The 16,229-nt window shown below is 48.4% G+C and overlaps 1 protein-coding gene across 1 annotated transcript in view; it reads left to right on the forward strand.

Moving 5' to 3' along the window:
• Positions 1-16,229, forward strand: part of LOC119448051 (slit homolog 3 protein) — a 62,196-nt gene that overhangs the window by 41,930 nt on the left and 4,037 nt on the right. Inside the window, exons 3-6 of the mRNA XM_037711547.2 lie at positions 8,909-9,064; positions 9,399-9,647; positions 12,328-12,534; positions 13,633-13,947. Of these exons, the coding sequence (XP_037567475.1) occupies positions 8,975-9,064; positions 9,399-9,647; positions 12,328-12,534; positions 13,633-13,947 (861 nt within the window). The 5' untranslated portion in view covers positions 8,909-8,974. The remainder of the gene's footprint in view (positions 1-8,908; positions 9,065-9,398; positions 9,648-12,327; positions 12,535-13,632; positions 13,948-16,229) is intronic.

Raw genomic sequence — 16,229 nt, forward strand, 5'->3', positions numbered from 1 at the left:
CACTCTCTAATACCCCACCGCACAAACACCTGCCAGACCTCTGTTCGGAAATGTAAACATTGAGAGAACGAAAAGGAGGCTCTACGATGGAACCCCTCAGGGGGCAGTCGTCTCCCCGCTTCTTTTCAATATTGGCATGGCTCGCCTTGCTCGGGAACTGGACGAACTCGAGGGATTGGAAAGTGCGCTCTACGCGGATGACATCACGGTTTGGGTGCGCGGTGGTGCCGTAGGCCACCTTGAGGACAGATTGCAGGAGGCGGTCAACACGGTCGAAAGGAACATCAGTCGTATGTCCTTAAAGCTTGCAAGTAGTAAATCGGAGCTATTAATATACAAGCCCACCAGAAAGGGACGGCGACCCAAGGACTGGGTCCCCCCGGAGGAGGTGGATGTCACATTATTGACTGCTAGTGGGGATACAATTCCCAAGGTTACCTGTATCTGAATATTGGGTATGCTCATCTCAGCGAACGGACATAACACAGAAACTCTACGTAGATTAGAGCAACATACTGCTGCTACGCTTCGCCTCATTATCAGAGTTTCTAACAGGAGAGGAGGCATGAGGGAGGGCAATCTTCTTCGCCTCTTTCATGCCTTCCTCATGAGCCATGTTCATTATGTTGCGTCTTTACATAATTGGCTCGCTGCTGAAAGGGAAAAGCTGAATGTACTGATCCGTAAAACGGTTAAAAGGGCGCTCGGCCTTCCAATCAGAACTAGCACGGAGGGGCTGTTAGCATTAGGAATTCACAACACGCTGGATGAAATTATAGAGGCTCAACGTACTGCGCAGATCTCTCGCCTGTCGGTCACCCGGGCGGGTCGGGAGATTTTGGCGCGTGCCGGAATTCCTACAATACTACAGGAGGAGCGGATGACCTCTCTTGACTCCGCCATTGGACAGGTGCTCGTGGTTAAACCTATTCCTAGGAATATGCACCCTCAATTTAACATCGCAAGGCGTAGGGCTAGAGCCAAGAAAATCTTGGAGCAAGTACAATTAAACTCGGGATCGTCGACCTTCACGGACGCAGCGCGCACAGATAGGAATCGTTATGTGGCCGTGGCGGTCTCTGAGCGAGGTACATTAATGTCGGCATGCTCTGTCGAGGCAGCTTCCCCGGCAATCGCTGAGCAAGTATCCATCGCACTAGGACTTTTGGACTCCACCCGTTATCATATCTATTCGGATTCACGTTCGGCGGTTAGAGCCTTTGCTTCTGGGAGGGTCTCCCCGCTTGTTGCTAGGATTCTCAGAGATAGGAACGTCACTCCACACGAGATTATTTGGTTCCCGGCCCATATGGGCTCCACGATCGGCGGCATCACCAACTCCAACGAATTGGCCCACGCCCGGGCGCGAGGACTTGCCTTCCGCGCGGGGCTTCACGGCCCTAAGTCGTTGGACCGCTCCGCCCCGCCCGGAGCCAAGCCTCTGGATGGGGATGCGGCTGATCGAGGGTCGCGGGACATTCTAGCGACATTCAACGAAGTCACCACATTATCGCTTGGGTCGTAGGGTCTTTCCTCCACCCCATTCGCATCTCACCAGGGGACAAGAAATTACGCTCAGACTGCTACAGACAGGGGTTTACCCCTGTCCAGCTAGCGTTTCGGTATATATGGATATATCTCCTGACTGCCCGGACTGTGGGTGTGTGTGCACATTTGAACACATGATGTGGGACTGCCCTCACATACCCAAGGAACTCAAGGCAAAAATGAACTCAAGAGAAGCCTTTTATTCCGCCATCAAAAGCACGGATCGTCACCGTCAGCTTCGGGCAATCCAAGGGGCCCACGATGCCGCGGCCAGGTACTCCCTGCCTGTCCCAACGTGGGAGCGGCCCGCAGGGGGGTCGGGGTAAAACCCGGCTCTCCTCCCTAGGTCTTTAATAAAGTTATTTATCTATCTATCTATCTACGATGGAGAGGAGAGTTTTGCCAGCGCGTGACAGGAATAGCGGTGTGGATCAGAGAGCAAACGAGGATAATTAATATTCTAATTGACATTACGAGAAAGAAAATGGAGTTGGGCAGGCCATGTAATGCGTAGGGCAGATAACCGATGGACTATTAGAGTTACATAATTGGTGCCAAGAGAAGGGAAGCGCAAGACAGGGATAATTGGCGATCGCAGGGAGAGCTTGCAGTGGACATAAATATAGGCTGATGATGATGATGATGATGATGATGATGATGATGATGATGATGATGATGATGATGATGATGATGATGATGATGATGATGATGATGATGATGTAACCAGCCATCCACGTGATACTCAGAGCAGCAATCTGCACGTTTCAGGATGAAACTGCAGGGGGCGCTTTTCATTTCACTAGTTAAACGATTTCCCGTATGAGGCGGCACCTGTTCACATTACCCCGCATTATTTATTCTCTTCTCCGCGTTCAGCTTGCGTTGCCGCTTCTCTGTTCTAGTTCTGTCCGAAATGGTGCTGCGCTCTGTAATTTATGACTCTTGGCGTTTGCTCATCGGGGTTGGAACTCGCAAAGCTGTTCGAACATCAAAGCAGATCGCGACTGACCGCGATACGCTGTCCAGTCACAAATACCTATATCTGAGATAGAAAAGATACAGGCCATTCTCCAGGGCGAGAATTCATGCTTGTGTGTTTCTTTACTTAGCGATTTCCGACAATCTTTGTAAAAAATTTCAATTTTCTAAATAAATATTCTGCTTTCTGGAGTTACTGAAACCTAACTTTCTCTATCAAATTCAACAAATTTCATTCAAATCGGTCGAGCGGTTATCTCATCAAAAGTATTTTTACGTTTTACATGTACTTAATTATAGTGGAATCGGAGTTGGCCTCGAGCTAAAGCTTCCTTTTAGCAGAAGTGATCCACAGAATTGGAAATGTATACTATTCCTGGTGCACCCGATTACCCACGACACTAAACAATAAATGAAATAGTTCTTAAAACCAAAAACGTATGCGTTAAAAGACCAACAGTGCTCGAACAAGGAATGTCGCTTGAGCCAGCATTTTGACAGAGGGGCTTATCTTCGTCAGGACCTGACGAAGTCCTGACGAAACATCGGCTCTAGCGTTGATTAAAACACTGTTGATCACTTGAACTCTCAATATTCCTGTGAACTTCCACCTTGTTTAGGCCTATAAAGAGGCGTTTATTAAATTTGTTAAAACATCCGTGGTGGTTCCCGTGTGATGCATGCGAAGCCTGACTTCAAACAGTTATGCATTTTCTCGAGTTTTTCTCTGTCCCGCCACTGATTGGCCAACGGCATCTCTAAAGCTTCCGCGAGAAAGAGTTTGGTCACAAAAAGGGTGCATAACGAGGCACTGAAAGGAAACAGGTCCCCTGCCTTCCGACAGTCAGGAATGCGAGGCGAACCACGTGTCGGTAGACGCGCACAAAGAACCAACTGCCGGACTTGACTTGCCATAGAGTGTCAGCAGCTCGAGGGTCTGTGTAGTATATAAAACGCGAGTCATAAGAAGAAGTACGTTGCGATGTTGGTTAGCCGGCATATTGCCTGTACGTGCGACGAGAAAGGGCCATCTGCGCACCATCAAAAGAACGCATGGTCTTTCCTGCACGTCACATGCACCGGAGCACAATATACGGCATCCGGTTGCTGGGTTCATTTGTCTATTTGCTTACTTTTGTATACGTAGCGCCGTGCATCAATGTATGGTGTATGCAATCCACGGCACGTGTCGCTTTAACTGACTTACTCGCGCGGCCACGGTGCGCCATCGGATAAAATATGACGAACACTGTCTTGTTGTTTATTTTGTGATGAGACCAGGAAAATATAGTTTACGGATAAACTAGCTATCTTAAAATCAACAACAATAACGTCACCGTGAGAAGAAAAGGAAAATAAACAGGAAAGAGAGAGAGAGAGAGAGAGACAGAAGATGCTGGTAATGAAAGACGCCATGCACGTTTTCGTAGTATACTGTAATGCTTCACCCAATGGTACTTCACCCAAGCTCACCCAGTGCTCAGTCCACACGAACATTTCTAACTACGCCATCTTTCTTTGTGTATTGAGCCCATAAAGGACTGGTTGCTAAATAATGTTACACGGTTCAAGAAGTTATATAGCTTGCAGAACTAGAGATAAAATGAGAGCTTGAATGTAGCTTTAGAGTAAGCAAATGCCTTCCTTATTTGTCAAGGTAAGGCGACCTTGTCATATATCTTATAGCGTCAGTTTTATCTTGTGAGTGAGATGACTTCGCGTATCTTAACCCTTTTTTGTTTGTTTTTGTTGCCCGCCTTCTTATTCACATGAAAACTTAGTCTATTTTTCTCGAGGTTATTATTTGTGTACGTGTCTATGCTCTAATCAATTTCTTTCTGCAGTATCTATAATACATCTAGACATTATATCAGGCTATGACTTCTGTTTTCTTTTATTGCGATAGTAATTATATGGACACTCAAAGCGGATTTCTGCCGTCGGCGTCGCCGTCGCCGTGAGGTTCCCTACAGAGTCCAACGGCGATGAAATTGTCGCCGCGCGCCGTATGTTGTATGTGCGAGTGAAAGCGCGCGAGCGACGCGTGCTTTCACGGGGAGCGAACGCACGGCGGAGAGCAATGGCGACTTCTTCCGTCGTGCGAAAGGTCGTGGGGGGACGGGAGGGAGGGAGGGGAGGCGACGTTTAGCTGCAGCACCAATAAAAACGTTGTGACGCGAGAAGGTGGTAAAGACTTCCGACGCTGCTCGACGAGTGCCCCGTTTTGATCTCGTCGAAAACCTCCGAGCCGCCCCCAGAGGCACCGGCAACAGTCACCAACGGCGCGCGCGTTGCGAACGCGGGCAAAACGCCGACGGCGTCGATAACAGTTCTGCGCGTTGCTGGTGCTGCTGCATGTCCAAGTTTATACAGCTGCTAAAACTACTATCCTTACTCCGTATAGCTCTCTACTAATTTGCTATCGCAATTTACGCTTCGCCTTTCGGGCGAAACTGCGACATTTTTTTATTAACATGCGCGTTCTTACAAACTTGTACCACACTGCAAATACAAGTATGTTGACAATGTGCCGTCGTGAAGCTAATGCAACCGTCATACATTGTGAACACGAAGTGAGCATGCCCAAATATGAGGCAAGGAGTGCTGCCAAGGAATTATAACTCAACCCCTGCAATGGATGGGCCCAGAATTATTCTACTGTACGTTAAATAACGAACATTTAAAATCAGCATTCACGAGTTTTCATTCAGCCGTCAGAACTCCTTACTTTAGAAATTGTTCTACTTATAGCAACCTTCTCGTAACGGAATAAGCGCCATCATCTTTTGAATGATTTACTTATTGTTCGTACTAACTAGTCATAATTAATGGTTATCTATCTATCTATCTATCTATCTATCTATCTATCTATCTCTATCTCTCTATCTATCGGTCTATCTATATATCAATCTATCCCTTGTTGTCCTTACTGATTTTCGGATTAAGTCAGACATACGAGAATAAAGGCAGTGTGCTTCTTTCCGGCTTTTATCACTTTTAACCCATGGCGCTAAACCATATAATGTACAGGTAATAAGAGCATACTATGTGAAATAAAAGGTGCTTTGATGAACTCGTTCGCGGAGTAGAAAAAAAAAGTAAGCGCGTTTTAAAGGGTCGTTTTATTGCCTTAAGAAGACGACCAGGCCTGAAAAAAAAAATGTTCGACTTCCAGAAATATACCGAAATAAGAATAATATGCATACGCCACCAAAAGAGCGCACCATAACATAACAGGGGTATCACAGAAACGCAAATACACTTATATCAAGAAATATATGACATATTTAAGATTGCCAGGATAATAAGAAAGGTATTGCTTATGATTGAGAAGGTGTAATTGAATTTAAAAGGTAAAACTAATGCGAGACACACTGCGGCATATCAATAATGATACCAGCGCTTAAGAACGCCATCACTGGGCCTTGATGTTTAATAAGCAAAAAGCATGCGGGCCTCCCTCATTTCCCTAATTGCAAGTTTTAGCAAGCGGCGGGCTTTCCTGCAAAAAAAAAAAAAGACACTTGGCTCGTGTACACAGAAAGCGTTTGCATAACGAACGACGCGCATACTTGCCTCTGTGGTTCTCCGGTTCCGTTACGTGCCCGTAAGCAGCATACGAAAGCAATTGGACCCGGCTTCTTCTTCAGACTCGAGTGCTTGCGCAAGACGAAGAAACCATTCGAGAAGATGGTCGGCACGACGCTTGCGTCCGTTCTGGGCTGCGTGGTTGGTTAACAAAGCAGGAAGGAACGCCGCTAGTGTGCTACGTATCCGCGCTCTGTCTCGCTCAAACGTTCCGTGCAACGTTGCAAGAAGCTGGGGATAAAAATACCGCTAATAGGGGTTGCGGGAAATTTGCCGGTCTGTGTTCAGTTGGCGCATCTGGGCATAGACATCTTGAAACCTCTGGACGAGGTTCTGGTCCTGTTGTGGACTTGATTAGAAGATCCATGGATCATAAACTGAAAACGCCAAGCGTATAGTTCGATAGAAGCATTTCGTGAGTGTTCTGTACCTTGGTAATCACACCTTGAGCTATCATGACTGGCCGCTGCACCGTCGCCAGCTGACGCGCACGAGCGATTTTCTGTATCACAACCAGTTTAGTGTGGGTCAGTTGGCTCGGCAATGGCTTTAGAAACAATGGCGTGAAAAGGCACGGACATACAGACACAAACATATTGGAATTTTTAAAAAAATACCGTCTTATAAGTGTGCTAAATTCAAGCATACGTTGCGACGTGGAAGATACTAATACTACGTCATATAAAGGAAGGAGGCGACGTGTGTGTCAACTGCCATGCAGCACTGACGTGGTGATGGCCCAGGTACTCTGCCAAGAAGCCGACTACTGAGAGCTGCATCGGCTTCTGTCAGATGAGAACGTGGTATTTTCTTTTTAAATGTGTAAGCATTTCTTTGCCTACCGAACGAGAAACCTGTTCGTTCATCACGTAAGACGAATGCAATGGCTCATACCCCGGTAAGGCTGAGGCTTCAAGCTCTTAGCAAAGTGGAGCGAACAGTGCATGCATTCATTGAAATCACCCATACAACACACAGAATAGCACACGTTTCATTAAATAACGAGCTCAAAACAAGCATCCGAACCATCAATAAAGCATTTGCATATCCCCCTTAACAATTGTAGTTGTGGTTTTGCAACAGCTTCGCTGGACATCCGCTTTGGCAGGTTGATAACGACCGATAAGGGTTGATAAGGGCCGGATGTAGTCCGTTAAGGTGGATAACAGCCGATAAAGCTTGACAAGTGTTTATGCTGGTCGGATCTTTGATAAGATTGATAATGACACCGCGCTGCGTGGAGATGAGCAAGTGGCGAAATGCAACTCCCAAAGGAGATTCTGCGTGAATTTTCTTCTGAGACATATTAGTGAAGTCACGAGCCTGACGCGCATGTATACTCAAGAATGCGCCAGAACTACAGAGTTATAAGTTGGCGCCGTTTTTTTTTTTTTTTTTTTCTGTCGAAGGGGGGGGGGGGGGGGGGGGGGGTCTTTTTGCCCGTGCCTTTTCGCGCCATTGTTCCTAAGGCTTTCCGTAGTTGCAAGCGGCACCAGCTTCAGCAAAAGTGTACGGTTTTAGTGCAGAGCCGTTTATGCCTTCCAGAAAGACATGGAGAGTTCTGGCACTTCAGATAGGCCACGGACACATCTGTGTGTCTTCGGCCTATCTGTAGATTTAAGCAGAGGTTTCGCTATTGTAGGCTTAGCGGCGTGCAGGACGCCCGCGTGCATTCCTCGACGATCGAGCTATGGTGAGAGCGCCTGAATCACGTCCGCTCGTTCGAACAAACTGGGCAGGCAGCAACCGCGACGGGTGGCTGCGCATCGCTATTTGGGCGCCGCATTGTACGCACGTGACGCCTGCTGCGGAAGGAAAGAGGCGCTTATGACCGTCCCGCGCTGAAACCTGGCGCGCGAGAGGCCCTGGCACGGTGGTGGTGCCTGCGACGGCGGCAGGCAGTTCACATGCCGATCGCGTCTCGAGGCGGTGGCGTGCGCCCGTTGCCAGCCAGCGGCTGCTCTGCCGGTCCTCTATTGGCCTCATCCGCGCTGGTGCGGGACACGACTGTGCAACAAACTCGCAGGCCATCGACCGTTTCCTGCTCCATCTTTCCTTTCTCTTTTGCCTATAAGGTACTTTGAGATGCCGTCGTTCTTGTGGCCACTATCGCACGTGCACGCTGCCGATGTCTGGTATTCATGTGAACTGACAACCTTGCCGAGCGGGTCGTTTCTTTTTCCTTTTTCTGACAGTTTAGCCGGGTGTTAGTGATGAAAAAATTATGGGGTTTTACGTGCCAGAACCACCATACGATTATGAGGCATGCCGTACTGGGGGACTCCGGATTAGTTTGGACCACCTTGGGTTCTTTAACGTGCACCCAATACACGGTACACGGGCGTTTTTGCATTTCGCCCCCATCGAAATGCGGCCGCCGCTGCCGGGATTTGATCCCGCACCCTTGGGCTTAGCAGCCCAACGCCAACGCCTCTACGCCACCATGGCGGGCGGCCGTAGGGAATGGTTGCTTAATTGCCGCAACCTTTATAATCCGCGAGCCAGCTGTTTCTTCGCGCTGTTTAAAATTTGTTTCTTTTATTTTATTATTTTTATATATATTTCTAACAGGCAGGGCCGCACACTTCCGTTCAAGGTGCCAATTCTTTCGTTCTTTTCTGCAGTACATTGTTCCTTCGAAAAGTTCCTGGTATGACGCACGTGTGCAATTCGTGGATCGGTAAAATCATCGGGCGTCATGTACTAAGGAAAAGCTTGAACGGTCTACAAACTCGATGCCTTTGTTTGTTTGTGTACGTTGATCGGCGAACAGCGATACTGCGGCTCTGTCCAGCACTGGCCCCAGGCGCCTCGACGGCTTCACCGTCATGCTGAGGTGCTTTCGGGCGAAGCTGATGTTATGGCCGCCGCCGCTGCTGCTGCTTGTTGCCTGCCTCATCTATGGTCAGCTGAAGCTTGTCCCCAGCGCTGCAACTGCCTCGAACTTCAGGTATGCGCTTCCTCGCGGTTCTGTTGGGCAACGACTTACGAGGGGTTATCAGCATTCGAATAGAGATTAGGTCAAACATTATTATTGGACATCGCAGCGCTGTCCCAATTGTGTCTCGTTATATTTGATGAAAGGAAAAGGTGCCATCCAGCTAAGCATAATGGCACAGTCCTACGAAGAAAACTTGGCCTAGCGCTAACCAGCGCTCGCTTAGCACATTATGTGAGCCAGATAGGCTTATTTCAGCTCACCAGACCGACTCTCTCGTCGCGCTCCTGTAAATGTCACGTGCGTTGAAATGCCGCACGGCGCTGGGGGCGGCGTGATGGTCCAGGTGCTGTGCCAAGAGGCCGGCTACCGGGAGCTGCCAGCGCCCGTGCCCCGTGCGGCGGTGGCGCTCCTGCTGACCAGCAACCAGCTCGAGCGGCTGGCCACCGACAGCTTCCGCGGCCTGGTGCGGCTGCGCAAGCTCATCCTGGACAACAACCGCATACAGGCGCTGGCGCCGTTCACTTTCCGCGGGCTCGCCGGACTCGACGAGCTCAGTCTGCAGAACAACCCGCTCACAGTGCTCTCGCAGCAGGTACACGCACTAAAAATGTTTGCACCTATAGGGTTGCACATTTGTCTCATGTCCAACACACCCTCGCACTTAAGGGGTGTAGATCGAGCCATTGATGGCGAAAAACGATTTTTTTTGCGACATTTTCTGGCAGGTCAACATGATGATAGTCGCAACAGACCAGCACGAAAACTGCATGAACTAAACTTTTGCTATCGAACTTTTCGGTACACACGAGGTGTTCCGAATTAATGCACGCTTTTCGAGTTCGGCTTCTCTCGTCGCAGGTGCGGCTGTTTAAGCTGGCTCTCGCGTACAGTAAATTATTTTATAGCCTTAAGGGCGAGGGTGTTAGCCGTGAGACACACCAGCATTCTTATAAGGGCGCTGGTTTTGACTTTTGCGTCTCTGTCTGTCTTTATATGATCTCTGTATTTCTCTTTTCTCGTCTATATACGCCAGCTCACTTTGGACAGCATCGCGGCCTCGTGTATATGCTCGGAATTCATTGTATACGCGTATGTGTCGGGACGCCGTATTGTGTGTAGTGCAGCCTGCCCTTTCCTTTTGTATGTTCTAGTGTGTCTAGGACTATATGTGGACTTCTTTTGTTCTGTTCTTCGAAGCTCTGACGTTATTTCTTACTTTAGAATATTTGTTATCATTATTATTACAATTACGTAAAAATTGGTAGCCGTCATCATTATACCGGGCAACTAAGTATTTCTTTCATTTTCATTTTAATTAAAGAAAGCTGCAGAAATTAGGGTGCAAATAGTAGGGTTTTGTCTAGACGATATTAATATACAAGTGGAGTGTATTGAATATCGAGTGCCAAACTGAGCATTAAAGACTCCCAGGTTTGCGGAGAACATAGTCCATGGTCTGAGCACTATAGCATCGCGTCGTTTTCGGCGTGCCAGAAAGGTGTCGCCTGCATTGCTTTTTCTTCTGTCTAAAGCGTGTTTCATATGCTGATATTTAGTGGGACGAACCTACGAACTGGTGCGACGAACCGGTGAAACGGCATGATCGCGAAATGTCTTTGTTTTGTATTCGTTCGCCGCCACAGCGACCGCCAGCTCGAAGTAGACAAGCAGCCGATCTTTCATATTGCGAGAGCACGCTTCTACTGGCAGGTGACCGCAGGCGTCACACGCGGCTGAGCGCAGTCGCCGCGGAGGACCCGTCCAAATTTTCGTTTCAGGTTGCCTTTATTCTTTTGCTTGACGAAATACACTTGACCGTTGTCTTTTTTTTTTTTACGCGAAAGCGGATCAAAGCGAAATTTGAAATAGAAAAAATGAAAAATGCATCTGTCAGTGTCAGACGTTTGAGAAACTGCGAGGTTGGCCGTGGTTGGACGCCCCCCATTATTCTCAAACACCGGCTTCCAGTATACTAACGTTACTTGATGTCCAGCTTACCGTAGTCGCTGTCAGAGACGTAGAGTTTTCTACTCTAGCACAAAATAACCGAAAGGTGCATTCTCTATACGTCACCCCAGCGTTCCATGCATGACATTGAAGCTTTTCTTTTTCGTGTTTTGCAATATGAGTCGGTTCTCTAAGTTTATTCACTAGCATTGCGCCCATAAACTTATTCTACCATTATGAAAGTTTGCAATTGTGCAATTATAATCGCGCTGGACGCATTACTTATTGTCTAATACACATGCGACATTAATCAGAAAAACAAAGGAATGCCTCACTATTAATTTTTAAATATAATATTATGAACTGCTTCGAAACTACAGCGTCTGAAACCAAATCCAAGCTGAGTAATTGCACTTTACAAGAGTGAAGGAGAAAAGCAAGCTACTGCGTCATAGTAATTCTGTATTATATAGCTAAAGCACAAACGCATGCTGCAGAAAAGAACCCCGGGGATTTTGCCCTCTCAGCCTCATTAATTCGAAATGATAGGAACGACATGAAAGTGAATAACATAGCTAATAGCCCAAGTGGCGGCAAAGGCGAATGTTGTCCTCTATCAACGCTTGCTTATCTTGGGTAAGAATTTGTCTCAAGCCCAGAAGCATTAAGAAACGTCGCCAGTGCAATAAAAAGCGAACCAAATTGTTCTTGTTCGTTTCTTTTATTTTTTTTCTCTTTTTTTTTTTGTCCATAAGGATGGTTTGACCTGTTATGTGTGTGTCTGTGTGTATGATTAGGGGGGGGGGGGGGGGGGCATCCTACACGTGTAAGCATCCCTGTACGCATAACTACCGATTAGTCTTGTTTTTACTTGCGATCACAAGTTATACTTTGTGCTTGCCCCGTTTCGTTAAGCCTCTTGTATGAAGCCTCTTGTGTGCCCCTCCGTGATGTGTAAAAAACGGCACACTTTACTTGCGATAGCAAGGTAGGCTGAATATTTGCACTGTGTTGTGCGTGTGCGTTGGCATGTTTCCTAACAAGGCTCCGACCACACCAGTCTATAACCTAACAATGTTTTATTTATTTATTTATTTATTTATTTATTTATTTATTTATTTATTTATTTATTTATTTATTTATTTATTTATTTATTTATTTATTTATTGCGTTTGGGCATCCAAAACATACAGCAGCGCCGCGAGAGACTGCGCTTTGAATGGCTTTACTTTAGTTTGGACCGCACGGGAAATCGCTCTCCGTCGTCTGACTTCATCCAGCCGTGCTTGCAACGGGCTTCTTTCGCCGTCGTATTCGTTTCGCAGTCGCTGTCCGGCCTGAGCCGGGTGCGAATGCTGCAGCTGGGCTTCAACCGCATCGCTCGCGTGGAGCCGTTCGCGTTCGCCGGAAGCAGCGACATCGGCAGCATCTCGCTCGAGGGAAACCCTCTCGAGCTGCTGCGGTCGCGTGCCTTCGCCAACCTCAGCCGGGTCGGCTCCCTCAGGCTGCCCCGGGGTCTCGCAGCGACGGAGGTAAGCGCGTGGACGCTGCACTACTGCATGTGCCAGCATGCCTTCCTCGAGACAACTTGTTGCTCAATTCTCCCTCATGTTTTAGAGCGATAGCTCTGCTACTCCAGGTACAAACCCAGAGAACGCCTGGTTCCGTAAATCTGACCTTCAAGCTCAGCCAAGGTCAAACTGGGACTTAGCCTAATAATTCGTTTTGGACACGCGCGTGCCTCGGGGCAACAGCAAACAATTAATAAAATAATAAAAAATGTTCTAGGGCCTTCATATTTTGATATGACGGCTTATATTGCCCCTGGGAAATGTCTTCCCAACAATGCATTTGTGTTTAAAGGTGAAGCCAACTTTAAGGAGATTGGTGTAAGCTTAGTCTTTGTAAGCTGACTTTCCCACATTGTGTGTTGCTGTGAAGCCTACTCATAAAGAAAAATGCCATGCGAACGGGGCCCGATAACGCTATCGCCTTCCACTCTTCAATGCGAAGCTTAAGTGTCTTAATTTATTTCCCTTCATTATCCGAACACTTGATCCAGCTTACAACACGGAGCTTCGACGCCTGCGCCTTTTTGGGGGCGTCCAGCAGTTCAGTTCGGGCCGAGTCAAGAGATGTTCCTCGGGAGCATTCTCTTGCGTACCGTCGTTTCGAAGTCTGCCAGCAGCTGCATGGCAGGAGAACGCAGCCGTGTTCAGCGCCGAATAACATGCAGCTAAATGCAAGTCACGCGCCCCGCCTTCCCTTAACTATACCTCCCATGTTTCTGTCCCGGTTCCTGTGCGAAATTATTGAAGGATGATAAAACTCGTGTTAGACACTTTCGCACTGGCATGTCGTTATTGTATGCACGTCGTACCTTCAGCATACCGCACGTAACTCACTCATAAGACCGGCTCGGCTCGTTGCTCTCTGCACGCCTTTACCGGTAACATGACGCTTCTGAAGTGAGTTCACTGACCAGATCCGGGCGCAGTATACTACTATACCCACACTATACCCTATATGGCGCTGTTGGGGTGTTGAAGCGTCTAGCACCTGCCCTTTCCTTCCGAAACCCCATTGCTTTTTTTAACAAGATTGACTCTAATAGCTGGCCCTCCTTTCAGCCGGACGCCTTCGCGGGTCTGCGCAACGTGAGCCTGGTGTCCCTGGAGGCCTCGCGGCTGCAGCGGCTGCCTCAGTTCGCCTTCCGGGGTCTGGAGCACGCGGGCGAGCTGCTCATCCGGGACGCCGAGATCGGCCTCATCGACTCCGGCGCCTTCGCCGGCCTCAGCCACGCGCGCCGGGTCACGCTCGAAGGCTGCACCGTGGAGGCGGTGCGGGCCGCCGCGTTCGCCGGCATGCGAGCCGTCGGCCAGCTCAGGCTGAGCGGCAACCGCCTCGGCAGCGTGCTGCCTGGCGCACTGGACGCGCTCGACCAGGTTTGTCCGTATACACGTCAAAAGCGTATCTCGGGTCGGGTGCGTGGCCAACAGAAAGAACTTAAAATGAACGGTCGCAGAGAGCGCGAATTGATACATTTTCTTCGAGGGTTCTACCTGTCAAAAAACTGTGCGCAATATCTTTTTTTTTTTTTTTTTTTTTTTGTCGTGTCTTGTCGTGTCTTGGTGAAGGTGACTGTCTGTGTAGACTAGAAAAATGATATCTTAGTTCCTATCTTCAACTATCCAGGAAGGGCTTTTTCTTCTCTTTCTTTTTTTTAACTTTGGCTCCCTCATGTGAGTGAGTGAGTGAGTGAGTGAGTGAGTGAGTGAGTGAGTGAGTGAGTGAGTGAGTGAGTGAGTGAGTGAGTGAGTGAGTGAGTGAGTGAGTGAGTGAGTGAGTGAGTGAGTGAGTGAGTGAGTGAGTGAGTGAGTGAGTGAGTAAGTGAGTGAGACAACTTTATTCGGTCCACAATAGACGCGAGTAAACTCAACGTCACATGGCTAGGCCCACTCGGGGACCATCGGCGACGTAGCCGTTGTGGGACATTTCTAATAAATAAATAAATAAATAAATAAATTGATTTAATATCGATCCCATATAGATGGACTTATAATGTATCTACGGACTCGATTACAACTGTAGTTGCAATACTGGGAAATTCGTGATGTGGCTCTCATTTTTCGTCTACATCTTACGTTGGCAACGATGGGTTTGCAATACATATTTTCAGTCATCGACAGCGACGTATTCGCTGTGACGTATTCGTAGTGGTTTTTCGTGGACGTGTAGTCTATGTGTGTTTGTGCGTTTTTAAAGACGATAGTCTTTCTCGGGCTACCTAAACGCGAGAAACATTGTCTGTCTGTCTGTCACTCGATTCCACCGCCCGGCCAAAACCAAGCGAGCTACTAGCACTGGTGGCACGGGGTCATACACGTCAACCTTATACAGCACAAAGGAAACCTTTTCGTTCACCAAATGAAAAATCAGCGCGTTAGAAATGGTGTCGAAGAGACGATACGCGTTAAAAAATGTCACAGTTTCGCCCTAAGGGCGAAGCAATGAATGCGATAGCAACACAGCCATGTCATACGAAGTAAGGTGAGCGGCTTTGGTAGCAATATAAATTGTAGTAAACATGAGCTGATTAAGTAAGCAGGTGTGCTGCGCCGTAAGTAGACCGACATGAAGAGAGACTCGATGACCACGAGAAGGCGCGTGTGAAACGGTGGTGTTGATAAGAAGTGCTTCCCGTGGGCAGCGCGTGCGAAGGGACACACCTGTAGCGCTGCACTGCCGATCCGGGCAGCATTGCATGTGTAGCGGGCGTTGGAAAATGTGGCCCGGCTATTACTAACTGAATGAACAAGTGTGGTGTGAGCGCGCACAAACAAACACGAATAGATCACACTGAATGACTGCAGACAACGACTGTCAAAACGCTGGCAGCAAGCATACGCCGCAGCGGGCGAAGGTACGTGCGGTCTATCGCTTCAACGGAAACTGAGCGGCGAATGCACGGCGCATAAAGGTCAGAGCCGTGTGGAGATAAGAGATGGTGCGGACGAGCTACGAGCGCGGTTGTTGGCAGAGTAGAAGTGCGCCCCCGCTCCCTCCGGCGCTGGCTTCCTGCTTCCTTGCTTGCGCGTGGGAGATGAGTGCGTTCGCTCTCCGTGATAGCGCGCGTCCCCGCACGCTTCCGCTCGGGCATACGGCGCGCGGCGAAGATTTTATATATAGGGAACCTCACGGCGACGGCGACGCCGACGGCAGAAATCCGGTTGAAGTGTCCATATAATTGCTATCGCAATAAAACAAGCCGACTGAAGCCGCGGTTCTGTAGCCGGCTTTAAGCCAACAGTAATAAAAGGTCCCAACAGATGACGCGAGAGCAGGGCGAACGCGGTAAATTTGAATTGAATTCAGCAAAACCTCCATTGCATCCATCATGGGAGATGTGAGAGGGGAGGGGAAGAACGTGAGGGGTGGGAGGGAGGAGAAAAGAGGGTGTTACGCATCAGGAGTGGCAGAAGAGTACGTCTTTCGACATCATTTGCAGCGAAGCAAGCAGATATGCGGCCAATTTCTATCTCTCTCTCTCTATTTCAGCACAATGAACGAATGAAACTTGTACGATGGACAGACGAGCCAGTTGGCGACATTCTTCATCTGCACAGCGACCGACCAGAACACATAAAAGAAAAACATAAAAGCCACATAAATGTCGCTGCTTATCCTTGTCCCGTGCAACTCAGTCAGCTGTCACACTTTCACGCAT

This window comes from Dermacentor silvarum, chromosome 4 (genome assembly GCF_013339745.2).
Source record: "Dermacentor silvarum isolate Dsil-2018 chromosome 4, BIME_Dsil_1.4, whole genome shotgun sequence".
NCBI classification, from domain to species: Eukaryota; Metazoa; Arthropoda; class Arachnida; order Ixodida; family Ixodidae; genus Dermacentor; species Dermacentor silvarum.